Source organism: Arvicola amphibius, chromosome 4 (assembly GCF_903992535.2).
Source record: "Arvicola amphibius chromosome 4, mArvAmp1.2, whole genome shotgun sequence".
Classification (NCBI taxonomy): domain Eukaryota; kingdom Metazoa; phylum Chordata; class Mammalia; order Rodentia; family Cricetidae; genus Arvicola; species Arvicola amphibius.
In genome coordinates, this window is record NC_052050.1 from 6,283,793 (window position 1) to 6,311,628 (window position 27,836).

General features: G+C 51.3%; 3 protein-coding genes and 1 non-coding gene across 10 annotated transcripts; 2 read left to right on the plus strand and 2 right to left on the minus strand.

The window, feature by feature from the left end:
• The first annotated feature begins 1,199 nt into the window (after positions 1-1,199).
• On the plus strand, positions 1,200-6,435 carry Mif4gd (MIF4G domain containing). Of its 2 annotated transcripts, none has more exons than XM_038325294.1 (6): positions 1,200-1,363; positions 2,134-2,265; positions 4,443-4,552; positions 4,704-4,859; positions 4,976-5,068; positions 5,735-6,435. In XM_038325294.1, exons 2-6 carry the CDS (start codon positions 2,184-2,186, stop codon positions 5,960-5,962), a joined length of 669 nt encoding a protein of 222 aa, XP_038181222.1. In that variant the 5' UTR covers positions 1,200-1,363; positions 2,134-2,183; the 3' UTR covers positions 5,963-6,435. The 2 variants fall into 2 exon arrangements, with proteins under 2 accessions (XP_038181222.1, XP_038181223.1); XM_038325295.1 differs by lacking the exon at positions 1,200-1,363 and adding an exon at positions 1,364-1,486.
• A 315-nt stretch (positions 6,436-6,750) lies between these two features.
• Mrps7 (mitochondrial ribosomal protein S7) lies at positions 6,751-9,740 on the minus strand. The gene is made up of 5 exons (XM_038325293.2): positions 9,438-9,740; positions 8,749-8,940; positions 8,580-8,643; positions 7,932-8,099; positions 6,751-7,255 (listed from the first exon to the last, which is right to left on the minus strand). Exons 1-5 carry the CDS (start codon positions 9,518-9,520, stop codon positions 7,034-7,036), a joined length of 729 nt encoding a protein of 242 aa, XP_038181221.1. The 5' UTR covers positions 9,521-9,740; the 3' UTR covers positions 6,751-7,033.
• Gga3 (golgi associated, gamma adaptin ear containing, ARF binding protein 3) lies at positions 9,733-27,750 on the plus strand. 6 transcript variants are annotated; one of them, XM_038325289.2, is made up of 18 exons: positions 9,736-9,850; positions 17,202-17,286; positions 17,381-17,456; positions 19,560-19,658; positions 20,617-20,740; positions 20,979-21,082; positions 21,379-21,459; positions 21,791-21,928; positions 22,608-22,689; positions 22,785-22,901; positions 23,202-23,447; positions 23,766-23,833; positions 24,083-24,185; positions 24,294-24,405; positions 24,625-24,845; positions 25,479-25,648; positions 25,764-25,874; positions 26,114-27,750. In XM_038325289.2, the coding sequence occupies exons 1-18, from the start codon at positions 9,811-9,813 to the stop codon at positions 26,222-26,224; spliced, it is 2,088 nt and encodes a 695-aa protein (XP_038181217.1). In that variant the 5' UTR covers positions 9,736-9,810; the 3' UTR covers positions 26,225-27,750. The 6 variants fall into 6 exon arrangements, 5 of the variants coding, with proteins under 5 accessions (XP_038181217.1, XP_038181216.1, XP_038181215.1 ...); XM_038325287.2 differs by having other exon boundaries at positions 9,738-9,850; positions 24,083-24,405; XR_005284979.1 differs by lacking the exon at positions 26,114-27,750 and having other exon boundaries at positions 9,733-9,850; positions 24,083-24,405; positions 25,544-25,648.
• Positions 12,227-12,333, minus strand: LOC119813777. Its single transcript, XR_005285237.1, has one exon. It is a non-coding gene; the product is annotated as a U6 spliceosomal RNA (small nuclear RNA).
• Positions 27,751-27,836: the final 86 nt, after the last annotated feature.

A 27,836-nucleotide genomic window follows, 5' to 3' on the forward strand; every position in this document is an offset into this window, starting at 1 on the left:
CACTGATCATCATTAAAGGAAGTCTGGACAAGAACTCAAGCAGGGCAGGAGCTGATGCCGAGGCCACCGATGAGTGATGTGTACTGGCTTGCTCTCCATGGCTTGCTCAGCCTGCTTTCTTACAGAACCCAGGACCACCAGCCCAGGGGTAGCACCACCCACAATGGGCTGGGCTCTCTTCCATCAATCACTAAGAAAATGCTCTCCAGGCTTGCCCACAAGCCTGACCCTATGGAGGCATTTTCTTAATTGAAGTTCCTGCTTCCCACATGGCTTTAGTTTGGTATAAAACTATTTAGCGCTCGGGGCTGGAGAGATGGCTCAGCGGTTAAGGGCACTCCCAGGTTCAATTCCTAGTACCCACATGGAGGCTCACAACGGTGTGATCCAGCAGCTCAAAGTGATTTGACACCCTCATATACACAAATGCTGGCAAAACACCAATGCACATTAAATAAATAATTACACAAAACCACCACACTACCAAAGTACAATTTGCTGAACCAAACAGTGAGGTTGATAGCTCTGGAATGCTGGAAACATGGAGCACACCCAACAGCCTGCAGGCAGCCCAAGAGATTGAAGACTCCACCAGGCAGCTCAGTTGGTCGACTTTCTTCAAGTCAACTTGACCGGTCCTGCCAGGCAACCCAATTCATCGCTGCTGCTTCCACACAGCTGTGCTGACTGGAGCCTTTTTCAGGCTGCCCCTCTGCAATCCTCATTGCTTCTGTAGGGAGGAGCCCTTTGATGGTTCGCTTCCCTAGAACCTCCAGTTTTTTTTTTTCTTTCTATTTTTTGAGGCAGTTTCTTCTCTTAGATGTCCCATCTTAACCTGGAGGCTTTAGAGTCGGCTTCTGGATGTTTTAGTTTGCTTTTTTTTAATGAAGTAAATTCCATGCTTTTCCGAAGTTCTCTTTTGTAACTATTACCATGAGTGTTGTGACAACTCTTTAAACAGGCGCGATCTTTGGCTCCTGATCTCCTGTGGAGTGTGGAGGCCACAGTGGTGCCTTTCTCTCGGATTGTCCCTTTGAGTTGAAAGTTGTTTTGCCGGGGTGGCAAGAGAGGGAGTTGCCAGGGTGTGCCCCAGCCCATACACACGTTAACTAGCCGAACCCCAGATGACGGTGCCGAGTCCTCTGCGATTGACCCGCCCCTTCTCCCGGGCAGGCCACGCCTCCCCGAGGCTCCTCCCACGCCGCGCGGCCGGGGAGTCTCCGACCCAGTTCACCTGAGCCCCGCAAGGGACATGGTGACCCTGGCGGGGGGTGCGAGCCGGCGAGACCGAGGGCTTCATGCGGAAGGAGGAGCAAGTCCGGCCGAGCGCTCGAGGGCCTCTACGGTCAGAAACAAGGCGGAGGTGCGCCCAGTGAGGAGGGGACAGGGTCCAGTGAGCGCTCGGCGCGGCGCTGGCGGTGTCGCAGAAGTGGGGTGCGAATCTGTCTGGGCGCCAAGCGAGGGAGCGGCCCGGGGCGGCGGCGCGGTACGGAGGCGAGGGCGGGCTGTGGCCGGCAGGGGGCGCGGGCGAGCAGCTCAGGCTCAATGCGAGATGAGCTCAGCTTCCGCGCGGTACCACGCCGGGCGCGCGCTGCGCAGCCCCGGAGACGCGGACGTCCTCCCTCGCAGGCTAGTGCGAGCCCAACGGCTGCAGGGGTGGGTTTGGTAGGCTGAAAAGGACTGGCAGACACTGGGGAGAAGGGCTCGAAGCCCTGCTGGCGTCAGGATCCGCGGCTTGGACAACGCCGGCCAAGGAATTGCGCCAGAATTCATAATTTGGGCGAGTGTGATATTTACCTCTCCACAGCCCAGTTCAGAATATGCTCCCCTAAATTTACCCTGACACTAATAACCTAGACCCTGCCGCGACCGTAGGTGAATTCCCGCTTCATTCCTCATATGTAAGCGGAGAAGAAGCCTGGGTTTCCTTAAGTTGAACTGCAGGTGCCCACTTGATGCTCAAGGTCCCCACCAGAAGCCAAGTTTGGTGGGCTCTCAGCCAACCACCGAAGGCGACAGAAAGTCCAGTTAGACCTGTCCCAAGCCCTGGCCTGCCCTGATCCAGTGCCGACGGGACTAGAATCCGGAGCGCTGCGATTCTCACTTGAAGCCTCGTCGGTCTTTGCTTCTCAGGTGCTGTCATTAGTTTCAGGCCAGTGAAAAGCAGCTGGGGCTACACCGTCATGGGAGAGACGAGTAGAGATGAGTATAAAATCCAGTCTTTTGACGCAGAAACCCAGCAGCTGCTGAAGACCGCACTCAAAGGTGAGCCTACCAACCCTTCTGTTTGGGCAAGAGCTGCAGAGGGGCTGAGTCCCAGAGCCAGGCAATGCCCAGCCTTCCTGGGGCTCCCTGAGAGGAAGTCACAACCTAACTCTTGAACTGGAAGACGAGCTACACCTAGGCCATTACTTTTGAGAATGAATCACGGAGTCCTACGATCATAAAGCCTTTAAGTGCCCATGAAAGAGAACACCGGCTTCGGTTTAAAGCCTCCGCGTTCAATGCAGTCAGCTCTCAGCTCCTTTAAATGTTCAGAGCTGCCTTATTGGGGACTGAGGTTGGGTAGTCAACTTGCTGGAAGAGATATGTCATTGCCTGGCCCGTGCCCTTCCATGGTAACCTCAGGACAGAAGTGTGACTTAACGTTCCATTGGGGAAGTCTCGGCACAGAGCTCATGTCTGGGGCCTCTGTGTTTTGAGAATGCTTGGAGCCATGCGGTGGTGCACAACTGTAATCCAAGCAGATTACAGAGACAGGAGGATTAAGCACAAATTTAAGGCCAACCTGCTCTACATAGAGAGTACCTGGGGGAGGGGAAAGAGCCCAACAGTTTAGAGCACTGGTTGCAAACCAGGCTTGGTGCACACCTTTAATCCCAGCACTGGGGAGGCAGAGGCAGAGGCAGGGGATCTCTGTGAGTACCAGTCTGGTGTGATTAGCTATATAGTGGATTCCAAGATAGCCAGGTCTACATAGTGTGACCCAGTCACACACGGGAAAAAAAAAAATAAATAAATAAAAAGCACTTCCAGAGGACCCGGAGTGGCTCATAGTCATTGTTAACTGAGTTCCTAGGATCCGATGCCAGCACCAGGCAAACACATAGTATGCATATGTGCATGCAGATAAAATATTCATACATATAAAATGAATGAACCTAAAAATTTACATGTTGAGCTGTAGGCTAGCCAGTGCTATTAAATAGCAAAATTAGGCTGTCTCAAAAGACCAGAAAAAGAAAAGGTTGTAGACATCTTGGCATTCAGTATACATTCTTCAGTCTACTACCAAAAACATAAAACGTGTATCCCAAGAAAGTACATCTGTACTTTGGTCTCTTCCAGCCTCATACTCCTATATTTATTTATTTGTTTGTTTGTTTGACAAGGATCTCTCAGTGTAGCCCTGTCTGGCCTACAGCTCACTATATAGACTAAGCTGGCCTCAAACTCAGGTCAGCATGCCTCTGCCTCCCAAGTGCTGAGATTAAAGGCTGAGAGCCACATGTGGCAGTATATAATTAAAAAACTTGGTTTTAATTTAGTTTATTTGTGTGCACTACTTGTCTGGATGTGCACCACGCATGTGCAGTGCCCGTGGATGCAAAAGAGGGTGTCAGAGCCTCTGGAACTGGAGTTACAGGCAGCTATGAAAAGCCCAGTGTTGGGGCTGGGAACTGAACCTGGGTCCTCTGCAAAGGCAAGAGCTCTTAACCGAGACATACTTCACCTCCCCTATTTCATGCTTGGGCAACCAGGGTCCTGACAGGGTTCTGACAGAGCTTCCCTAGGCGTGGTTACAAGTGCCTTCTTGGAGGCTGCTTTTTTTTATTGGTTTGGCTGCTTTGTGTCCGACCTTTGGTTTCACACATAGTAGGTAGGCAGAATGCTTGATTCCCAAATTATAGCCTTTACATCTCCAACTTTGATTTTTTTTTTTTTTAAAGACAGGGTCTCACTAAGTAACTCTGGCTGACCTGGAACTTGCTATGTAGACAGGCTGCCTGTCTCTGCCTCCCAAGTCCTGCCATACAGCTGTGCGCCACTCAACCCAGCTTTCTTTATTCAAGACAGGGTCTCATGTAGCCCAGGCTGTCCTAGAACTCTGTATGTAGCCAAGGGTAACCCTTACCTCTTGATCCTCCTTGTTTCTGCCTCCTGAGTACCATCTGGATGGTCTTCCTTTCATCTTTTAAGCATGTGATGGGAGTGTTCTATTACAAACATCTCAGGTCCTTGAGTGTTTTGGTACACGACTTTAATCCAGTTCTCAGGAAAGAGAGGCAGGCAAATCTCTGTGGTCTCCATAGAGTGTTCCAGGTCAGCCAAGGCTACATGGTGAGACCCTCTCTCAAAGAAAAAAAAAAACCCAAACCCAAACACCTTGAGTCCTTAGCAGATGGAGGCAGCTCCAGACTTCGCCCCTGTCTCTACCCCAGATCCAGGCGCTGTGGACTTGGAGAAAGTGGCCAATGTGATTGTGGACCATTCTCTGCAGGACTGTGTGTTCAGCAAGGAAGCAGGACGGATGTGCTACGCCATCATCCAGGTTGGGGGGACTGGCAGAGCGGGAGTTGCCTTGAGGATGGCACCCCAGGATCAGGCACAGGCTGGCCAGCAGCAGACACAGGCATTTCTAGACACAGGCTAGGGCGGGTGGAGTGGCCAGTGCCCGCTTACCACCCTCTCCTGGCTCACAGGCGGAGAGCAAACAAGCAGGCCAGAGTGTCTTCCGGCGCGGGCTCCTTGACCGGCTGCAGCGGGAGTATCAGGCCAGGGAGCAGCTGCGAGCTCGCTCCCGGCAGAGCTGGGTGTGCTATGTCACCTTCATCTGCAACATCTTTGACTACTTGAGGGTGAGGCAAGGGCAGTCACCCTGTGCAGCAGTGAGGGCCTGTGTCCTGAGACCAAGGCTGGATTGCTCTCCGTGGTCACTAACGCTGCCTCCCTGCCCCTCTGGCTCTCCCCACAGGTGAACAACATGCCCATGATGGCCCTGGTCAACCCTGTCTATGACTGTCTCTTCCAGCTGGCCCAGCCTGAGAGTCTGAGCAGGGAAGAGGAGGTGAGTGGCCAGTGGACAGAAAGCTGTGGCGGGCATGCTGGCTTGGAGCCCAGCAGTCCCACTCATGGAGGCCACTGCTCCTCAGCCACTGCCGAGTAGGGGCATTTAAGGCCTGCAGCAATTACAAGACAAATGATAGTGTCTGGAATTTACCCAGAACGCACAGCAGCCAAGGCTACAGGCTCCCCAGGAGGGCAGCCAGCCCATGCTAAGAACGGCAAGAGCTGTGGCCAGCTGTGGGCACAGATGGCCCAGAAACCAACTTTTTTTTTTTTCCAAGACAGGGTTTCCCTGTGTAGCTTTGGAGCCTGTCCTAGAACTTGCTTTGTAGACCAGGCTGGCCTTGAACTCAGAGGTGTGCCTGCCTCTGCCTCTTGAGTGCTGGGATTAGAGTGTGTCACCACCACCCAGTCAGAAACCAGTTCCTGAGTCACGCATTTGGGGGTAGTGAAGCCAGAGTAGGGTTAAGCAACAGCTTGGAGACAGGCCCAGGCCCGCGTTCGGCCTGGTCAGAAGTTCTGCGCAAGTCTTTGTGGCAAGATGTGGGTAATACCCCCGGTGTCAGAATGAAGCAAGGAGCCACTATAAAGGGCAGCATGTGGTCTGCAGCAGGTGCGCCACGCCAGTCCTCCCTCTGGCTGACCAGGCCTTGCACTGCCCTTGCAGGTGGACTGCCTGGTGCTACAGCTGCACCGGGTTGGGGAGCAGCTGGAGAAGATGAACGGGCAGCGCATGGATGAGCTCTTTGTCCTAATTCGGGATGGCTTCCTGCTGCCAATAGCCCTTAGCTCCCTGGCCCGGCTGCTGCTGCTGGAGATGATCGAGTTCCGGGCGGCGGGCTGGAAGACCACGCCTGCTGCCCATAAGTACTACTATAGCGAGGTTTTGGACTGAGCGAGGCGCCACCTTTCATGACTCCCCCCCCCCTCTTTTGGCTGGCACCAGAATCCTTGCCTCTCAGACCCTGCTGGACTTTTCTGCTGGGGCTCTTCCCTTCCTTCCCTCTGGAGCTGTAGAGAAACAGACCTGGTCCCTGGCTGGAGACTGCCCAGCTTCCCTTTTCCTCCAAGTCCTTTCAGCTTCCACCTGGGCCAGGCAGGGAAAGGCAACTCCTAACAACCACTGAAATATGTAACCACCGGTGTGATACTACTACCTTGGTGCCTCAGTTTCCCCATCTGTAAAGTGGGCCGCTGGTGGGATGCTCTGGGACTTAAGGGCAGCAGAGAACAAATACCTGAGGAAGTGTTTTCTAGGTTTTGTACAGAGACACTGGAGAGGCCTGCATCTTCCCGTCCGTTTCCATCAGCGACAGGGCCTCGCCAGGTCAGGGGGAGGGTTTCTAATAAATTTTTTCTGTAACCAAACTGCTTCCTTTTCCTAACGGCCAAAGGTATACCTCAAGCTGGTTGGACCTGAGTTTCTTGGAAGAAATCTCTAAGGAGACATGTTGTGCTTTAGGGGGTGGGATGGGGAACCAGTTTAGATTACTGGGCAGCACAGGCTCCTGAGATTCTGAGTCTATGTGAGGGGCAGCTGCACTCCCAAGGTGCACCCACCCAACTTCCAGCAGGCATGGGAGAATCAAGAAAGGCTTCAAAGGGTCTAAGGTTGCATTACAAAGACCCTCTCCATCATTAAGTTCCTTCCAGAACTTTCTAACAGGGCAGTCGCTCAAGTCGTTTCTTTCTAAATTACTTTAATTTTAGTAGTAGTAGTATATGTATAGACACTTTCCCTGCATGTACGTCTGAGTACCATCAGAATGCCTGGTGCCCAAAGCAGCCAGAAGGTGTCAAATTCTCTGGAATCATAGAGTGTTAGTGAGCCTCCATGTGGGTGCTGGGAATCAAACCACGTCCTCTGGAAAGAGCAGCCTGTGTTCTTAGCCACTGAGCCATTTCTCCAGCCCCTCAAGTGGGTTCCTGTGGTAGTGTCCTGGACTTTGTCCATCTCCCCGTTCTGCTACCACCAGCGGTAGTGGGCCAGGGCACGGTTGGCCTCCGCCATCTTATGCATATTGTGCTTCCGCTTGATCACGGGACCCCGGTTATGAAAAGCCTCCAGCAGCTCATTTGACAGCTTCTCTGGCATCAGCGTCCGCCGTGGCTTGTTCTCTCGGCACTCTGTGATCATCCACTTCATGGCCAGGAAGCGGCGACGGCGGTCAGTGAGGGGTACAGGGACCTGGACGGGGAGACAAGCTGAAGCTGAGCTGGGCCTGACGGTGAGGGCCACCACCTCCTAGAAGCTACCATGTACTCTCGAGAGTAGTCCTGGGACAGGAGCTGAGGACAGAAACCTGTCTCCTCAGAAACATTCACTTAGTAAGTTCATTAGGCACTTTACTTCCTAAGGAGAAGCTTTGCCAAGTCGACACCATCACCAATTCAGAAAGTCCTGCTACTCGAGGCAAACTGGCTACCTCAGACCAAGGGTGTGTAAAAAAAACCCACCATTTTCTTGGCCTATTGCGTGCCGTACGCTAAGGACAGCAAAAAAAAAAAAAAAAAAAAAAAAAAAATCCCCTAGTCTTTGGAGCTGCTACTAGAGGAGAAGATACCCTAATGTGATAATATAATATAATGCTGTGACAGGGTGGCCAGCTCAGCTCATAACTGACGAACGCTCATGGCTCAAGTTGTTCTAGGCACTGGCCTGTGAGCACACTCCTTTACCAAGAGTTCATAGTATAGGCTACAGAATACTGGACAAAGGGGAGGGAGCTACTGAGTTCTCTGTCTTTCCACCTTCTGCCGGTGTTTTTTACACTCTGGGCCTCAGAGGAGCAGATCCTGACAGCGCCCAGCCTCATGGGCCCCACTCTGAACACGCGGGCTGCCCTGCTTTACTGCCCACTCACCTGGTAGAAATGGCCCCCTTTGAGGATAGGCACCAACCCGATCACAGGCTCACAGTTTTTCAGGGCCTGGTGGAAGATCTTGTAGGGGTTCCGTTCGATGGTGGCCTGCTCCTCTGCAGAGGCGGCATGGTACTTCTCAAACTGCTTCCGCTTCACAGATTCCAGGGTCTGCAAAGAGAAGGAAGAGGCTGCTCATCCAGCAGCTGGGAGTGGTGCCACACAGGCCAGTGATGGCACTTGGGAGGTGGATGCAGGAGGATCAAGAGTTCAAGGATATCCTCAGGTATACAGCAGGGTCCGGGTTAGACTGTGCTCCACGAGACCCTCTTTCAAAAAAGCTAAACTAAAGAGTTTAGGTGCCTACTGCTTTGCTAGACTGACCCAAAGAACCGGTGAGAATCCCACCCCACCCCTAACCAGGATTTCTCTGTGTAGCTCTGGCTGTCCTGGAACTCACAGAGATCAGCCTTCCTTGTTTTGCCTCTGCCTCTTGCGTGCTGGATTCAAAGGCTTCTCCAACAGTGATGGGACACCTGTTGGGTACCACCCTCCCAGCTCTCAGAAATTATAATTTCAATGACGCGTCTCTCAGACCCAGTTCAAAGGCAGAGAGGAAAGAGCGAAGCAGAGCGGAAGAACCCGGTTTACCTGAGCCATGAGCGATCGGGCCAGCACTTTGTTCCCGCCTTTCATCATCATGTTGGTGAATTTGCTTCAAAGAGAAAAACATGTTTAGCTTCCCAAGGCTGGATTTCTTGCGGCAGAAACCTGTCGTGGGCTAATGGCAGCCCACGGCAGCTGAGCGGTTTGGCCTCACCTGATGACAGGGTCTGCGAACACTGAGCTTGTCTCCGTCGCTGCGGCAGCTTTGATGAGCTGGGTTTTCTTGAGATCCTGGTCATATTTCTCCTCTTCGGTGAGTTCCGACACAGGCTTGCGGTAATACTCCTTGTCAATCAGGGGATCCCTGTATTCGGGGGCATAGCGGCTCCACCTCACCTGGGTTATCCTGGGAGCGGGAAGAGGAGGAAGCACACGAGATAACTCCACAAATGAACTTGTGACTGCACAGGTAAACAAGCCTGACTTAACAATAAGCCCGCTTGCCGGCCCGCTGAGAAGGGACAGTAACGCTGGGACCGCAAGCTAAACCTCAACAGCAGCAGCAGTAGGCAGCCCTCTCCGAAATCGGCCATTTAAAATTCCTCCTTTGCGAACACTACCGAGGACAGCTCTCCCCCAGCCGTCTAGGCAATTCCAGTTCTGAGATCTCAAGCGGGGCCGCACTTTCGACTCGGGGTAGAACCGGTCTAGATCAACCCAACCTGTCGGGCAAGGGGTAAGCCACTAAACCCTCAAACTGGCCCGCTGACAGCTTGATTCGGCCACCCCGGTCCCCGAGCAGGGCTCCAGGACTCAGCGCGGCTTGTCTGTGCCTCCTTTCCTTCCCCCAGGTCCTCCCGTAAAGGCCTGGGCGGCGGTAGCAGCTCCCCATTGCCTTCTCACCCTGGAAGGTTCCAGACAGCAAGCTTCCCTCCCAAGGCCAGCCCCGACAACCGTCGCGCTGCCTGCAGAGCGGGGGCAGCCATCTTGGCCCGCTTCAAGGACCTCAGAGGGCTACCCGGAGCGCGCCTGAGTGAGTGACAGGATACGGATGAGAAACCACACAGTTTACTCAAGACTGGGTTTTACGTCAGAGTTTCCCTTCGAAGAACAAACGAGAAAATACGCTCGTCCTCCCGGAATCCGACATAGTCTGGCGCGCCTGCCGGCGGCAGCTCCCAACCTTCTCAGGCCCCCATGCAGGCCCCGCCCCGGACCGGCTCGCGCAGAATCTCGCGAGGTCTGAGGCCGCAGGGCCGGACCGGGCGGCTGCAATATGGCGGAGGCGGAAGGGGAGAGCCTGGAGTCCTGGCTGAGTGAGTATCGGGGGCCGCTCCTGTCTGACCTCCAAGCGCGGGCCGCCTTCTCCCCTTACCCTGACATCCCCTCCACGGAGGCGGCGTGCGGCCATCCACACCCGGCCTCACCGCGAGCATCGCGCGTTCACACCCCTGGGCGAGCAGGGGCCCTTCCCTGCGGCGCATCCCGCGCGCGACACCTGCAGCTCGAGGGCTCGAGGGCTCGCGGGCTCGCGGGCCCGGGAAAAGCGACAGCCGGGTTCTCGGGGTTGACAGGCGGGTTGGGAAGGTTGCGGGACCTTGTACACCAAAAGCCCCAAGGATGTCAAAGCTCCGGATTTGGGCTGGTCCCTCCGGGAGTGGTGAGTGATGCCAGCCGCACACACATAGCTGGGAGGGTCAGGATCTGCATACCCGCCGTCCTCAGGCAGGATGCTTGAAGTGAGAATCCTTTTCCAAGAGCGTCCCCAGGGAACAGACCACTACGTGGCTTGCCCAGTGTGTATTGAAGGGACACACACACTTAACGAACCTACCTGCTCTTCAGCGGCGTGAAGCTGTTGAGCCGATGTGTTGCTGTCATTACTAGTTTATGTTGCTGTGACGGAATGAGGTTTCACATTGGCAGGCGGTAATGTGTTTAGTAAGGGTTAACAAGGCTGGTTAATCACGCCTTACCAAGGGTTAATAAGTTAACTTTACTAACGGCTTAGCCCCCGGGGGGCCTCTTAAACGGAGGCAGAAATTAGGATGCGCACACATAGCCTTGTGTCAAGCAAGGTCTTTTACCGACTGCAGTCTCCAGCCCTTTGGGTGTGAAGACATTGCCTCTCACTTGCCTGGGCGTCCTTAAGAAATACCCTTCAGGAGGTTGAAATTAGGCTTTCAGGGGTACACATCCCCAAAGAGAAGGAAAGCAAGGTTACATTTGCAAAGTCTGACGTTGCATGCAGGCCTCAGAACAGTTCTTCAAGGAGTGCACAGTGCTGGGTTACAGACTGGTTCAAGTCACCAGCCCAGGAAGACCCGCACTCAGGAAGCCCTGGAGTCCCAGCTTTTCTGGGTGATGAGGCAGTGCCTGCCTGGCCGACAAGGGGGTTCAACACTAAGTGAGGCAAAGAGTGATACCCAGTCTCCAAAAGTGAAAACACTGGGGTTAGAGCTCATTGTAGAGCACCTGGCTGGCCTAGAACCTTCTGTGTAGACCGGGCTGGCCTCAAACTCACAGAAATCTGCCTGCCTTTGTCCCCCGAGTTCTGGGATTAAAAGTGTGTGCCACCAGCCCGGCAGTGGTGTCGCATGCCTTTAATCCCAGCACTCGGGAGGCAGAGGCAGGCGGATCTCTGTGAGTTCGAGACCAGCCTGGTCTACAAGAGCTAGCTCCAGGACAGGCTCTAAAGCTACAGAGAAACCCTGTCTCGAAAAACCAAAAAAAAAAAAAAAAGTGTGTGCCACCATACCCGGCTTCCAATCCCATTCCTGAAAGATGAAAATAATACAATTGTTGACCAAGTATCCTCGCTGGCAAAACGAGTTCTGTTGCCACAATTCAGAGGACATTCTGACTCCACTCAGACCATTTTTCTAAATCCGTCCAACTGGGTGCGGATCAGAATGGAATCAGTTCACTGTGCAGATGGGAATGGGAAAATTGGAATAATTTATGTGACTTAAGCTGAGCTCAGTAGGGTTGATGTGTTTTTTGAGACAGGGTTTCAGGAAGCCCAGGCTGGCCTCAAACTCTGATCCCAACTGCTGTGGTTTCAGTGTGCACCTTCCACAGCCCTTATGACTAAGTGCTTTGACTTGTACCAATCCGGTGAGCCAGTCTGCACATCTTAGAGAGGGTCCTTGTCACCCATGCTTTGCCCGAGGTACTGCAGCAGCCTCTCCTTGGTCTACTCTTCGTGCTGCTCCCTGGAGAGCAGTTGCAGTGTATTGTCCTCCCAGCGCTGCCAGACCTGCCCACATCCTTCCAGTCTGTCTCTGCTCACTCCCTGTCTCTTCTCAGTGGCCTTCTGTTGCTTTTCCTGCCCACACACATTGTTCTCATTAACCCCAAAGCCCTGCTCCCTTTGCTCATTTAAATACTTCGAACTCATCTCAGATTCTTCTTCCTCATAAATCATCTCTTGATGACTTCAACCTTGTCTTGGATCCTGCTTGGCACCTTCAACTACTGTTTAGCAAGCAAGCCACTGCCATGTGGAAAATATTATGAGAAGTTTATTTTCACTGGGCAATAGTGGCACACACCTTTAATCCTAGCACTGTGAGGCAGAGGCAGGCAGATCTCTGTGAATTTGAGGCCAGCCTGGTCTACAGAGCAAGTTCCAGGACAGCCAGAGCTACATAGTGAGACCCTGTCTCAGGGGTGGGGGAAGGTTTATTTTTTAAAATATGGAACACTTCATGAATTTGCATATCATCCTTGTACAGGGACCATGCTGGTCTTCTCTTCAGCATTCTAATTTTAGTATATGTGCTGCCAAAGTGAGCACAAGAATTACAAAGTTTAAGCAGTTGTCCTGTGATGGAGCTTAACATGTGCAAGGCACTGGGTTCCATGCCAGCCGCACAAAAACAGAAATAAAGCAGAGGGCCTAAGAAATTCAAGTAGCCTTTGTCTTCAGTTTGATGGTACTGTCAGAATGGGTAGGAATTGAAGTAGGAACCATAAGTGCTAAAATGCGGGGTTCTTTAGGTCATCAGGGAAGGGGAAGTGGAGAATGACCTAAGACAAAATGAGAAGACAGCATCAAGCTAGGCTTCAGGAATGGCAAACGGCCCCAAGAATGCTGGGTGGTGATGTATAGAGCACAGAGTAGCAAGTGTAGGAGTATAGAGGAAGTTAGGACCAAATTCTAAGGTGTGCCGTGAAGTTGTCCTCTGACCTCCCCGTGTGTGCTGTGCCGTCCATGTGCCCCAACTCCGATGCCGTGTATCACACAGAATGTAAGGGGAAGGGGAAATGGGTTAGAAGAGAAGTGCTGGAAGGAGCAAGAAGTTGGGAAGGGAGGAAAAAGGGATTAGACAAAGACATGGATTAGGAAGGTGACTCCAGAGGCCAGGAGGTAGCTCAGCAGGTAAGGGCATTTGCCATCAAGCCGTAGACCTGAGTTTGAGCCCAGGGAACCATATGGTGGAAAGAGAGAGCCAGTTTCCACAGGCTGCCATCTAACCTTTACACTTGTGACATGCCACACATCTCCCCTCCTATCCCTTCCCACATATGTAATAAATAAATATGTAATAAAAATTTTACAACAAAAACAACAAAAGGCCGGGCGGTGGTGGCACAAACCTTTAATCCCAGCACTCGGTAGGTAGAGGCAGGTGGATCTCCGTAAATTTGAGGCCAGCCTGGTCTACAGAGTGAGTTCCAGGACAGGATCCAAAGCTACACAGAGAAAGCGTGTTTCAGGAAAAAAGCAAACAAAAAAAGGAAACAATTCCAAGATTGCTAGGAATAGGTAAGGAAAAAGGGAAAGAGAAGCGATCAACAATAGGGTTTGAGACCCAGGCGCTTTTGAATAGTGGCACCATATATAGAAATAGGGAAGTCAGTAGGAGAAGTGATGGTTCTCAGACTTATTTGTGCATCGAGGGGACATAATTATAGACTTGCTTCTGTGCCAGCTTCCCCTCATGCTCACACAAGCAAGCTTCCTCAGGGGCCTGCCTGTGTCTTGTACTTCACCTGCAGCTTCTCCAGTGCACGGTTTTGAGACACGTGAGAGCTTGAAGCATCTCAGACAACTGTAGTGGGTATAGCAATGTTTCCCATGAGTGCCGTTTCTCCTTTGGTTCGCGATGCAGCAGCACAGGCTGACCTTGACCCCTTCCTTTGCTGTGCTCTTGGGTCTGCTTTTTCTAATCATTGCTGTGTGCAGCCTGGCTTCCTTGGAGAGGCCCAGCCACGTGGAGCTTGAGTAGTCAAGGCTGCTGTTTTCACCGCTGTCATCTGTCATCCTGGAGTCAGAGGGCCTAGATGGGTGTTTCAGGGCCAGGTTTGCAGGGAAGAACTCCACTGTGGCCTCTGCTAGATGAGGGATGATGTGGAGTAGGTGGAAGTGGTGGGCACTTGGAAAGCTGGAGTCACCCAGTACCACCGTGAGCGACAGGTGTGCCTTCTGAGCTGCAGACACTGGGAAGCGGCGCTGTGTCGGCTCAGGGTGTTTGCGCCAGGTGCAGGCAGTGGTCCTTGCACTCGGTGAGAAGGAGGTGGAGTGTTCTGGGAGGCAGCGGTGCTGTAAGAAGTCGAGCAGCTTGGGAAGAGTTTCCTTTGCAGACTGCCTGTTGTTTGTGAGAGAGGGAAGGTGCTTTTCCCATTGTCCTCAGTGTAAGTCTTGTGTCTCTTACAGAAGCCCTGGGCATGGGTCTGGCTTCTTCGCGTTGAATTTTGAGTCCTGTAGCTTCTTGATTTCATGTGAAAGCTTGAAGCCACACTGATGCCTAAGGAGAGCCACACCTGGGCCAGGAGGCCTTGGTGATGACCAATACTTCTTATCAAATGGACACTGCTGAAGAAAATAATCCCTTTTTGTGCTTGCCGTTTGTAAGGTCTTGCTAATTATCTGTCAGGATTGAGAAGAGCCACCTTGGTGACTCATATTTGTAATCTGTAATCCCAGCCCTTGGAAGCAGAGGTAGGAGCATCAGGGGTCAAGATCATTCTTGACTGCATAGTGAGTTGGAGCCTAGCCTTAGCTACATGAGACCCTGTCTCAAAACCAGATCCATGTGTTTTTCCTCTAAATATAAACTTACAAACTTGTGTATGTTCCTGGGGATGGAAGCTAGGACTCCCGTATGCTAGGCTGGCCCTCTACCACCTAGTTGCTCTCAGTTCCTTACTTTTTACTTTGAGATAAGTGTATTTGGAATTCTCCTTCTTCACCTTCCCAGGTCCAACGCTGAGACTGCAGGCTGTTTTAGTGGCTTTCCTATTGCCATAGCTAAGACACCATGACCAAAGCACCTTGTAGAAGACAGTGTTTAACTTAAGCTTCCAGTTTCAGAGGGTGATTCTGTGACCATCATGGTGGGGAGCCTGACAACAGGCAGGCAGGCCTGGAACAAGCAGTGGCTGAAAGTTTATATTTTGAGATACAACCATGACACACAGAGAGCTAAGGAATGGTGTGGGCTTTTCAAACCTCAAAGCCTGCCCCCAGTGACACACCCCCTCCAACAAGGCTCCCACACAGGCCTATGCCATGAGGCCTCACTTTGTAAATAAAAACTTAAGTCACTAGAGTGTTCCTGCTGAAGAGCTGTCAAGCAGATGCAGCCCCTGTCCAGGAAGACCTCTGCTCAGGTGCCCTGTTGTTGGTGGAAAGATGGGTTCTTAGGAGTCAGTCCTCCACCTTACTGGTGATTTGTGGGCAGGGGATACAGAATCTCTTTGTAACCCAAGCTGCCAGGACTCCTGACCTTCCTGCCTCTGTCTTATGAGAGCTGAGATTGTAGACATCCACCGCTGTGCCCAGCCTACCACTGAACTGTATCCCCAATCCCCAGCCCTCTTTTCTACTCTTCTCTGTTTTTGGTTTTTTGAGACGTGTTTCTCTGTCTAGCCCTGGCTGTCCCGGAACTTGTTCTGTAGATCAAGCTGGCCTTAAACTCACAGAGATCCATCTGTCTCTGCCTCCCGATTGCTGGGATTCAAGGCGTGCACCACCATTTCCAGCATATTTTTCCCCTTTTTTTTTAAAAAAAAAAATTGTGAAATGAGCCGGGTAGCGGTGGCACACACCTTTGATCCTAGCACTAGGGAGGCGGAGGCAGGAGGATCTCTGTGAGTCCACAGCCAAAGTGGTCTGCAAAGCCAAGTTCTAGGACAGCCAGAACTACACAGAGAAACCCTGTCTGGGGGAAAAAAATTTGTGAGGCAGGGTCTTATGTTGCCCAGGTTAACCTTAAATTTACTCTGTAGCCCAGGCTAGCCTTGAATTCCAGGCCTCTTGCTTCAACTTCTCATGCAGTTGGGATTACAGACCTATGCTGATGGTGGTTTTTAAAGTTAAGGAAACACAGTGGTGATGCAAGCCTGCAATTTTAACTTGAGATGCCATGGCAGGAGGATCATTGTGAGTTCAAGACCAGCCTGGGCTATAGTATGAGAATCTTAAAAGGGGGTCGGGGTGGTGGAGAGATAGCTCATCTTGCTTACCACCAAGTCTGAGTTTGGTTCTCACGTGATAAAGGAAGAGACCCATTTCTCAAGTTGTCCACTGACTTCCACACTCACAGTACGTGAGCCGCACCCATACCACCCCACCAGAAAAATATAAAGAAGAAGAAAGCAGCCACATTTAGAACTGAAGTCTAGAAATGTAGGTGGTTAGCTCGTGTAATGTTGGAAGGTGTGTCACTGCAGACTGCAGAGGATGGAGACTGTTTGAGAAAATGTTCAGCTCCTGCTTCCTCTTTTGTCTGAGCCTGAAGCCCTGAACGCAAGCAGCAGAATTCAGATCTGCATCAGATCCCATTCACCACCCTCAGCCAAGCCATCTTTTAGCACAGATGCCAGAGTAGCAGAGAAGGAGGCCAAGCAAGTGTTCCTGGGCTTTACGTTTAGTGCTGGAAGTGTAGGACTTTTGTAGCCCTCAGAATGCTCTCAGCATTGGCTGTACTTGGTCTTTGAGGGCCATTTAAACAGGGTGCTGAATTCTGTTTATGCAGGGGAAGATGGCACAGATGGGTAGGCGTTTAGTTAGAGCCAAGTACATTCAGAGGGGCCTGTGCTACTTCAGAATCTTAAAGCACTGAGAAAGGTTAAGTCTTGAAAGTCTTTGTGAAGGATCTATAGAAAATACTCATTTAAAAAATTTTTTTTGACCTAATTCCGTCTGTCTTCAGCTTCTTGGGAGACACTTGGTGGTCGTTGTTCCCGCTGAGCACTTAGCTCTGTTTAGTAGCAGTAGTTGTGTGGTGTGGCGTATATGTTTTATGAGGGTGTCGATGAGAACTCTGGCTGTTCATGTTTGTCCTTTGCATTCCAGTCTACTCTTACGTACATGAGGCTTATTTGTTTGTTTGTTTTGTTTTTCGAGACAGAGTTTCTCTTTGTTTAGCTCTGCCAGTCCTGGAACTCACTCTGTAGACCAGGCTGGCCTCAAACTCAGAGATCCACCTGCCTCTGCCTCCTGAGTGCTGGGATTAAAGGTGTGCGTCATCACACTGCTTTCTCACTTTTTAATTGCAGATTCCAAAAATATTAGGCAGAAAGCAGGATTTATATTTGTTGTCTGAATAGACTGAGGAGGCATCCTATGAATTAAACATACTGTGTTTAAGAATTGTGAAGACAGCCTTGTATTGTGAGTTGCTCTTGTAATAGTTTTCCTCTGTGTTGTGTCCCAAGATAAAGCTACCAATCCTTCTAACCGCCAGGAAGACTGGGAATATATCATTGGCTTCTGTGATCAGATCAACAAAGAACTTGAAGGGTGAGTCCAATAAGAGAGGGAACCAAACCTGACCAAAGAGGCCTGGCCAGGCAGCCTCCATCTGCAGACTGACTGTCGTGTCTTTGTCTACCAGGCCCCAGATCGCTGTCCGACTCCTGGCCCACAAGATCCAGTCTCCACAGGAATGGGAGGCGGTGCAGGCCCTCACGGTAGGTCTTTGCTGTCAGAGATGAAGACGGTGGGTGCTCACTTGCTCAGGTCTTCCCCCATACATGCAGTAGGCCACCGCTGGAAGTCAGGCTCATGCCCGAAGTACGATAGAGCATCACGGACCCACATTGGGCATATCTAGAACATGTCAATCACCTGGTCTACAAGTACTAAACCTCTGGAGCTAGCATGGAGGCTGCACAGGTGACCGAGGGATCCCAGAGGCGGGACCTTCAGTCCAGTCCAGGGCTCAGAGAGGACTTAGGTAGTCTTGACACTTAAGAGCAGAGTCAGGCAGATTTTTGTGAGTTCAAGACCAACCTGGTCTACAGAACAAGTCCTAGGCCAACCAGCGCTGCATAGAGAAACCTTGTCTCAAAAAAACAACAAAAAGAGTTAGCCAGCCAAAGAAAAGCCTGGTAGAAACTGTTTGTGGCATAGCTGAAGATGCTGCCTGTACTAGTGAAGTGGCTGTGCTGATAGTCACAGCCACTGTCAGAGTTCAGTGTTTGTTTAACCAGTGAGGGGAGCATTCAAGTGTCCTTGCTCCCCAGACAAGGGTTTTTTCTGACCCTGACTTCATTTGGGTCCTGGAGACATAGAAGGGCAACGGTGTGTAGACCCTTGTGCATTGCTCTTCCCGCTCCTCTACAGCAGTGATGGTCAAGGACAGTCAAGCTCTTTGGTTGGTTGAGTCTTGTTTGTTTGTTTGTTTGTTTGTTTGTTTGTTTGTTTTTTGAGATGTCTCAGTCCTTCTGTCTCCATCTCTGACGTGTTAATACAACAAGCATGTGCATGGTTTCCAGGGAGGCAATTTTGGTCTTGAGACGTTTGATAGTGTGTGGGGATGCTTTTATTGTTGGGGGTAGTGTGAAGTGCTGCTGGCATCTAGAGAGTGGTAGCCAGAGGTGCAGCTAAATATCCCGAAATGCATAGGACAGCTCCAGAGCAGAGTGGCTAGCCTAAAATGTCAGCCAGGTTGCACTTGAGAAACCTTGCTTTAAAGAAACAAATCACTGGAAACTGGGAGAAATGGCCCAGTGGTTAAGAGCACTGGCTAATCTTCCAGAGGTCCTGGGTTTAATTCCCAGCACCCACATGGAAACTCATAACCATCTGTAACTCAAAGTTCAGAGCATCCCATGCTGTCTTCTGACCTCCTCTAGCACTGGACACATGAGGTACACAGACAGTCAGACAAACACCTATAAACATAAAGTAAAATCCTTCCCTGTGTATGTATGGTTATTTAAAAAAATAAAAAAGAGACCATTGGACATGTTAGGACATGCTTTTAATTCTAGTGTTTGTCATCAAACACTTGATCCCAGCACTCAGGAGAGAAAGGCAGGCAGATCTCAATGAGTTCCAGACCAGTCTGCCTCAAAACAGGAAAGCAGAGACGAAAACCAGGGGGCTGAGGGTAATAGCTCAGTTGGTAAAGTGCTGTGCAAGCGTGAGGACCTGCGCTCAGTCCCTGGAACCTACATAAAAGCCAGATGTGATTCTGGGTAGCGAAGACGGCAGACATCAGCCGGCCGGCTTAGACCGGCTAGTCCCAGACCAGTGAGAGTCCCTGTCTCAAATCAAGGTGACCTTCATCCAAGGAAAGATGCCTGAGGTTAACCTGGCATACACACACATGCAGTCATACCTGAACACTGCCATGTGCAAGCTGCATGAGTGATGGGTCCTCAAGCAGAATAGGAACATTCAAACAAAAGGAAGCAAGGGAAATATCCCATCGTCTAAACAAAAGATGGCAGATTGAAACATCTTCTACCCCGTAAAAGGTCAGTTTATGGAAAGGATTCTGGACCCCGAGTCAGAGGTACTTTTTCCTTGGAACTTGGTTTTCCTCCTAAGCTTCCAAGTCAGTATCTTTGTGGAAGGCCTGGCCCCTTCCAGTCTGGCAACAAACTGTCTTGGTGTTTGGGTCTCAGCATCTCCTACTCCCCATAGTCAGAAGGAGGGAGTGTGCTGAGTGGCTCTGCCCAAGGGAGAGCGCACCATTTCTCATAGGAGTCCTTGACACTGCGAGGGCCCAGGGGTCATCCGTGTTGTAGCTCCCCTCACAGACTGCTCTCTCTGTGTGGCTGCAGGTGCTGGAGGCGTGTATGAAGAACTGTGGGAGGAGATTTCATAATGAAGTGGGGAAGTTTCGGTTTTTGAATGAATTAATCAAAGTTGTCTCTCCAAAGGTCAGTTGGTAGCAGTTTTCTCTGTTCTGTTCTTTTACTGTCCCCTCCCACCTCCCATCTTACTGGCTTTTCTGGTCATTTAACATCTCCACAGAGATGACGCCCTGTGTCCTGGTCCCTAGAGGTACCACTGACTGATGAGTCTGAGGTCTGAGCAGCCTCCTAGGGACTCCCAGCATAGACTTGGCTTGTGTGTGCAGGGAGAGTGTAGACAGCTAATACTCTGTGCTCCTAGCCTACATCAGGTCAAGTTTTGCTTTTTTGCTCCACTGACCAGGGTCTGTTGGATAGCTCTAGACCGAGGGAACCGTTTCTCACTAACAAGTGGCATTCTCACAAAGTCCTTCAAGAACTGTGGATATGGGGCCTGGAGAGATGGCTCAGCAGTAAAGACCACTGGCCCTTCTTCCAGAGGTCAAGTTCAATTCCCAGCAGCCACATGGTGGCTCACAACCATCTGTAGTGAGATCTGATGCCCTCTTCTGGTGTGCAGGCATATAGACAGCACTCCTATGCTTAAATAAATCTTTAAGAAAAATGTGGTTATTAGGCTGCAGACATGGCTCGGTGGTTACAAGTACTTGCTACAGTTCTAGAGGGCTCATGTTCAGATCTCAGCACACACACTGGGTGACTTGCTTCAGGGCATCCGACACTGACTTCTGGCCTCTAAAGGCCCCAGCATACATGTGTTGGGCGTTCACATATGTAAATAAAAATAAATCTTCACTGCATCCCCCTTTTTTACTGTCTCAGGCAGCTTCTGCATGGGAGCACAGGGATAAGGTCTTGGCCCCTGTTCAGACTCTGTTGCTCCACCCCTGCCCCGTCACACACTGCAGAGTCTGCTGGGTTTGGTCAAATAGTCTTGTGAACTGCAGAGAGGGAAGATGCTATGAAGAAAGTGGTCCTTCCCAGCGTCTCCGTTATTAGACTCTCTCACTTCATTCCCTCCTAGTACTTGGGAGACAGGGTGTCTGAGAAGGTGAAGACTAAGGTCATCGAGTTGCTTTTTAGCTGGACACTGGCCTTGCCGGAAGAAGCAAAGATCAAAGATGCCTACCACATGTTAAAGAGACAAGGTGTGTGTTTACCTCTCCATTAACCTCAGGTGGCACTGAGTGTTGCCAGTCAAGGCAAAGAAGAGAAAGGAATATTGGGGGTCCCAGGGCTCTGCCCTTTCTCTTCCTGTAGAGTGGATTTGTCTTGAGGGCTCAGCTGGGGTTTTCGTAGGCTGAGATGAGATTAGCCTGTTTTTCCCGCTCATCAGAGGGACTTGGGCCTTGGTGTGTGAATGCTCTGCCATTTGTGTCTCCTCAGGCATAGTGCAGTCGGACCCCCCCATCCCCATGGACAGAACGCTGATCCCCTCTCCCCCACCTCGTCCCAAAAACCCTGTTTTTGATGATGAGGAGAAATCCAAGGTAAAGTACATCTTAGCCCTGGGGTTCTTTTAAATGACCGGTAGCAGTAGCAGGGTGAATGTGTGTGTCAGGTGGTGGCTTTTGTTTTGATTTTTTTTTTTTGAGATGTATCTCACTGTAGCCTAAGCTGACCTTGAACTTGACATCTTTTTGCTCAGTCTCCTGAGTGGTGGCATTGTAGGCTCGAGCCACCCTACCGAACATGAAGTGAGGTCTTGCTTGCCGTTTCTTCTGGTCGGCCCAGTGGGACTGGACACATGCTACCTTTCCTTCACTTTAGATGTCTTCTCTTCCAGCTTTTAGCCAAACTGCTGAAAAGCAAGAATCCAGACGATCTACAAGAAGCCAACAAACTCATCAAGTCCATGGTGAAGGAAGTGAGTGGGTCCTGGTCCTCTGGGTGTGGCCAAAGCAGCATGTGACCACAAAACACAAGTCCTTCCCAGAAACCTTAGGCCTGTCTTGTTCACCTTGCGCCAGCCCTGAACTGGAGCCTTGTATTTTCTATGGGAGAAAGCAGTAGAGGAGCGGTTGGTGGGAGCAGCCTGGGGAGGTGTCATTGTGAAAGAACAGCTCAGGGTCTGTCTGAGGCCTGCAGTTCTAGGAAACAAGCTAAGCAGAGCTTAGGGTAAGGAATGAGCCCTGCCTGGTGGTTGAAAGACAAGCTAGGTAAACTTGCTTTTTCTTGCACCCTCTTGGCTGAGGCAGGATGAGGCGCGAATCCAGAAAGTGAACAAGCGCCTGCACACGTTGGAGGAAGTTAACAACAATGTCAAGTTGCTCCATGAGATGCTCCTTCACTACAGCCAAGAGTTCTCTTCGGAGGCTGACAAAGAGCTCATGAAGGTGAGCGCTGAGAGCTGGAGCTCGCTGCTCACATTGTCTGCCCTAGCGGGAGCCTGTCCTACACCAACATGCTTGTTTGGGGCTTGTTCATGGCAGCAGAGGAGTGGGGCAGCAGTGCCCTATTCCATGCCGCTAACTTAACTCCAGGTGCAAGTGCTACAGCGGGGACTGAAGGGCAGAGCCTTTGTGTCAGACAGCTGGACACTCCTGGTGCAAGTGCTTGCCTATGACTCCAGAGATAATGTCCTAGCTGCTCACTCGTGTGCCCTGCCTTGGGGACATGTGGGTGGGAGACTTCCCTGAGATCCCAATGTTGATATTCCTTAGGCTGTGACTTGTGAGGCACACATCTCATCTACCATCTGAGTGACTTTCAGTTGATATGATGACTTGGGTAACATTGTTTAGTGGATACTGGCAACATAAAGATGGTCCCAGCTCCACCAGTGACTGACTGATGACTTCTGAGAAGCTCTGTAGTTGATTTAAAAAAAAATTATTTATTTTATATACAACATTCCTTCAGAAGAGGGCACCAGATCTCATTATAGATGGCTGTGAGCCACCATGTGGTTGCTGGGAATTGAACTCAGGACCTCTGGAAGAGCAGTCAGTGCTCTTAACCCCTGAGCCATCTCTCCAGCCCTGAAGTTGATTTTTATGTCTGTGTCTCTCTCAGGAGCTGTTTGATCGTTGTGAGAACAAGAGACGGACATTATTTAAACTGGCCAGTGAGACAGAAGACAATGACAACAGCTTGGGTGAGTGTGAAAGAGCTCTTGGTAAGGACGTCAAGAATTTGGGGGTGTGTGAAAGCTGTCACAGCCACACAGTGAGGGGTCTCTGTTTGTTCTAGGGGACATCCTGCAGGCCAGTGACAACCTCTCCAGGGTCATCAATTCTTACAAAACAATTATTGAAGGGCAGATCATCAATGGTGAAGTGACCACCTCAACCATGCCTGACTCTGAAGGTACATAGTATGATTTCCCATTCTGGGACCCTCCAGACCAGCCCAAATCCTGACCACTGAGCCACAATAGCAACTCTTAGGACCTGAGGGGATTCCCAGCCATTTCCAGTGGTCTTTCACTTGCCAGAGGATGTATGCATGGAGATTTCTCTGCCTGCTTTTCAGTTCCCCTAGAGGAAATGGTATTGAATTGGGCCAGAGGCTAAAGCCTTGGTGGTTGTGCCCAGGGTCCTGCCTCCTGCTACACGGGCACTAGATTCACCCTGAATGTTCTTGTTCCTCTTGTGTCAACCCATCCAGGAAATGACCACTGCAGTAACCAAGGCACCCTCATCGACCTTGCTGAGTTGGACACCCCCTGCAGTTCATCCCCAGTGTTGGCCCCAGCACCTGCCCCACCCACCTCAGGCATCCCTATCCTCCCTCCACCCCCCCAGACTTCTGGGCCTGCACGAAGCCGTTCATCCAGCCAGGCTGAGGCTCCCCCAGGGCCCGACAGCACGAGCAATGCCCTCTCCTTGCTAGATGAGGAGCTGCTCTGCTTGGGTACGTGCAAGAGTGGCATTAGAGGAAGGAGGGCATGTGCATCAGGCCTTCATCAGTCAAGTTCTGGGGGCCACTGTGGATTTCAGGTTGAACATGGTGGGCTCTGGTGCAACGCAGCTCCTGTCTTCTGGGGGGCCCTTCAGTCTCGTGGTAAGGGTGGAGGTGGATTTACTTCCCGATCTGGCTGTAAGAAATATCCTCCTTACCCATTCATCAAGTAATGCCTCTTATCTTACCAAGTGACCATTCTTTGGAGGGGGGGAGGTTGCAGCCTCAGCCCAGGGTCTCATCTCATTGAGTTTTCTTTTGTGTTCTTAGGCCTTACTGACCCAGCCCCCACTGCTTCCAAAGAGTCGGCTGGAACTAGTCAGTGGCACCTGTTCCAGGTAGAGGCACAGCCATGGCTACATCACTGACCTGCCCAAGGACCAAAATTCACTTAGTTTGTGCCTGGCTGCACTTTGCTAGAGCCAGAGCTAGTATTTTCTAGAGCTCTGTCCACCATAGCTGGGACATGCTGCCTCTGAGGGTTGTTCTCCAATGTTTAGTTCTGTAGGTCATGATGGGGTGTACCTCAGAAGGCTCTGGTGGGTTATGAACTAGGTCTTTGCTTACCTGCTGTTTCTGTTGTACAGAATGAACAGTCATCAGACCTGGATTTCTTCAACCCCAGGCCAGTGTCTGCGGCCTGCTGTCCCTCAGATGGATCCCTGCTCCTTCCCCCAGTTTCTACCTCAAGTACGTCCCAAGCTCCACTGCCTGCTCCCTTCCCAGCTCCTGTGCTCCCAGCCAGTGCACCAGCCCCCAGCACTGGTTCCTTCCTGTTCTCTTCTGGACCTGCCCCAGCCTCGGTTCCAAAGGCTGAGCCCGCAGCCCCAGAGTACCACAACTCAGCACTGGGTGACAGCACCTCGCACCGCCTAGATGCCCTTGATCAGCTTCTGGAAGAGGCCAAAGTGTAATGGATGGGAGAAGAGAGGGTGGCTGAGGGTGGAGTGTCGTATACAGGTCAAAAGGGAGGCTCCAGAGAATGGGATATGGGAATCCCTTTTGGTACCGTGAATCAGACTGGAAGCTGGTGGCCTGGGGTAGCTAGGAACTGGCCTTGGTTGAGGGGTTGCCTAGCAGTTCTATCCTGCCCTCTGACTTGTCTTCTGCCCTCCTTCCTTCCCCGCAGGACCTCAGGCTTGGTGAAACCTGTTTCTTGTTTCTCCCATGGGGCCACTGCCTCCCCACTGCTTCCCACCTCTACTCCAGCCAGGCCTCTCCTGCCCTTCTCCACGGGGCCTGGAAGCCCTCTCTTCCAGTCACCAGCCTTCCAGTCTCAAGGCAGCCCTCTGAAGGGACCAGAGCTCTCCCTGGCCAGTGTCCATGTGCCCCTGGAATCAATCAAGCCTAGTAAGTGCCAGAGACAGACGGTAGGCCTCATGGCCACAATGTTGGTAGGTGTGTGGTCAGTGGTTCTGTCTATGCAGGGGTCACTTGTAGTCAAGAGTTTACTTGCCTGCTGTCTCAAAAATTCTTAAAAGATTGTACTTTTATTACTTATGTTTGTGTGCCTCAGCGTATGCATACAAGTTCCCACAGGTCAGAAAGGGTGTGAGACCTAAAACTGCAATTACAGGCAGTTGTGAGCTGCCCAGTGTAGGTGCTGGAACTATGTCTTCTTCACGAACAGCAAGTGCTCTTAACCACTGAGCTGTCTCCAGCCTGTCAGCTTTGTTTTGTTTTAAATTGTTGTTTTGGTTTTTCGAGAAAGGGTTTCTCTGTATATAGCCCTGGCTGTCCTGGGACTCATTCTGTTGACCATGCTGGCCTTGAACTCAGAGATCCCAACTGCCTTTGCCTCCCTAATGCTGGGAATAAAGGTGTGTGCCAGCACACCCAGCTCTATCTCAGCTTCCCCTAGGGCAATGTAGCCTTGAGCTTCTCCAGTACCCCAAGGGGAGCAGTGTGGAGCCACACTGCTGGAGCTCTGCAGAGCCTTGGCGTTGTCCCTGCCGTGCTCACTAAAGTAACACCTTCTTGCAGGCAGTGCCCTTCCTGTGACAGCCTATGATAAAAATGGCTTCCGCATCCTTTTCCACTTTGCTAAGGAGTGTCCCCCAGGACGGCCTGATGTGCTGGTGGTGGTAGTGTCCATGCTGAATACAGCTCCCTTGCCAGTCAAGAGCATTGTGCTGCAGGCTGCAGTGCCCAAGGTATCCTTGCCTCCCTTATCTTGAACCTACTATGTTGACCACCTTTCGGTGGCCAGCAGGTAGTCTCTCAGACACCTGGACCATTCTCTTCAAAGGAACTTCTTTTTATCTTCAGTCAATGAAGGTGAAGTTGCAGCCACCCTCTGGGACAGAACTTTCTCCATTTAGTCCTGTCCAGCCACCTGCAGCCATTACCCAGGTTATGCTGCTGGCCAATCCAATGAAGGTAAGCATGGGAGAATCCACAGTGCCCACCTGGGGTCCTGCTGCCCCAGATTAGGACACTGGAGTACCACCTCTGAGCGTCGGGTCTGAAGTCCTGTAGCAGTAACCCCTTTCTTGTCCCAGGTTAAGGGACTGAGCATGGGTGGTCATGGATGGACAGGTCCATCCCTCAGCGGAGTCAAGAGAGTGGCTTGCAAAGGGACTTCCTGGACTGATTCTCACTGCAGCCCTCTGTTACAGGAGAAGGTGCGGCTTCGGTATAAGCTGACCTTTGCTCTTGGGGAGCAGCTGAGCACAGAACTGGGTGAAGTGGACCAGTTTCCGCCTGTGGAACAGTGGGGAAACCTATGACCCAAGCAAGTGCTATCATCTCTACTTGGAAGGCAGGCAACCTGAGAGAGGCTCTGGCTAGGCCAGCTACTGTATACCCTGGACAGTGTTTATAGCTTGGTGTAGACCAGGGTCCTGGACATTTGTCAGGAGACAAGCTGCTGCTGTGATCATCTCTTCTTGGGCCCTAAAAGGACCTGTTTTATCTGCCTGTGTGACTTGAAGTGGCCGTACTGTGTTAAGTGGGGAGTAGCCGGTGCCTTCACTGGCTGCCCTGGAATAGTAGACTCTGGCTGGGCCTGGAGTAGGTTTTCCCTTTTTTTACTGGCATCCCTTGATACCAGGGAGAGGGCTCTGAAGAGCGCCTTTCCAACCCCCTCAAGAACTGCATCTTTACACCCTGATTAGATGGCATGGGAGGCTGCCTCCCATTGGTGTTCCATGCTGCTTGGCTAGCAGGCACTGCTGCTGCCAGAACCAAAGTGGGCAGCAGTGGCCCAGAGTGAGAATCTAGAGTACTAGAGAGTCTTCACTTGGTTTCCTGCAGGCAGCAGCATCCTAAACTGGCTACTGAGTGGGTGGTGTGCTTGTCCTGACAGTGGCAGGTTGTGTCCTATGGACATCTCAGCAAGACAGGAACACGGTCTGATACCCTCTACTAGGGATAGGAAGGAAAATGGAAGCATGCTGGTATTCCCCTTCAGAAGCAGGTACTGTGGCTGTCGGGGAAAAGCATACCTCCTGCAGTGGGAATAGGCCATCCTACTCACTACCTCTTGCTTGGCATGAAATAAACTGCTGTGCTCCCCTGTAAGGGAAGACAGACACCTCCTGCCACTCTGCATCCTCCTGCTTTGGTCAGTCCCTTTCCCTGCCACATGGAATGTACTGTGGCACCTGTGGTTGGACCCAGGAAGTCTCAGGGTCACACACATTGCACTAGACTTTGTCCTTTTGTGCTGCATCAAGCACCCACTTCTCCCCAGCTAGAGGGCACTGTCAGCGACATGTTGGGTCTGAAGTGATGGGGTGAGGGCTGTGTTTGAACTGAATTACCAGGCCCTATTGCTACACAGTGCCCTGCCTCCCCTCAGCTAGCATGACCCAGCTGCTCCAGGCCAGAGACTTTAAGCTTCAAGATGACAGGGAACTCAGCTGTCATAGACACTGGGGAAGGACAACAGTAGAGTCTAGTGGGCTCACCTGTTTCCTGCCTGGGAAAAGGAAGGTGGCACAACCATCTCCCCTAGTCTCCTTACTCTGTGTCTAGAGGTCATCTGACCTATGTCCCCACTACTGTCCTTAGATAGCAGGTTTTACAGTTTCCTTAGGACAGGTCAAAAGAATCATTTTTCTGATAGTGGAATAAGTCCAAGAGCTTTCCAGAGACTGGTTATCTATGGGGTTACTATGTGGACACACACCTTTATTAACCTTTAACTATTTAAATTATGCGTGTTGCTCACTACTACTGAAGTCACTGCTTTGTGGTCAACAGCTGTACTGCCCTTGTTTTCCTGCATGTGAAATAAAACCATTTTCACCCAGCTTGGAAGCCTTCAATACAGAATACAGTTCATCCTGATGGGAAGGCAATATGTGTGAATTCCAAACAGTTTTCTGAAGCCTTTTG

Bases quoted from the DNA above. Each gene is read 5' to 3' on its own strand.
- Mif4gd (XM_038325294.1), top strand. From the start codon at position 2,184: ATGGGAGAGACGAGTAGAGATGAGTATAAAATCCAGTCTTTTGACGCA. The intron at 2,266-4,442 runs GTGAGCCTACCA...TCTCTACCCCAG, and splicing joins GCTGAAGACCGCACTCAAAG to ATCCAGGCGCTGTGGACTTG. The intron at 4,553-4,703 runs GTTGGGGGGACT...CCTGGCTCACAG, and splicing joins TGTGCTACGCCATCATCCAG to GCGGAGAGCAAACAAGCAGG.
- Mrps7 (XM_038325293.2), bottom strand. From the start codon at position 9,520: ATGGCTGCCCCCGCTCTGCAGGCAGCGCGACGGTTGTCGGGGCTGGCC. The intron at 8,941-9,437 runs GTGAGAAGGCAA...TCCCGCTCCCAG, and splicing joins GCTGTCTGGAACCTTCCAGG to GATAACCCAGGTGAGGTGGA. The intron at 8,644-8,748 runs GTGAGGCCAAAC...TTCTCTTTGAAG, and splicing joins TTCGCAGACCCTGTCATCAG to CAAATTCACCAACATGATGA.
- Gga3 (XM_038325287.2), top strand. From the start codon at position 9,811: ATGGCGGAGGCGGAAGGGGAGAGCCTGGAGTCCTGGCTGA. The intron at 17,457-19,559 runs GTAGGTCTTTGC...GTGTGGCTGCAG, and splicing joins AGGCGGTGCAGGCCCTCACG to GTGCTGGAGGCGTGTATGAA. The intron at 23,448-23,765 runs GTACGTGCAAGA...TTGTGTTCTTAG, and splicing joins TGAGGAGCTGCTCTGCTTGG to GCCTTACTGACCCAGCCCCC.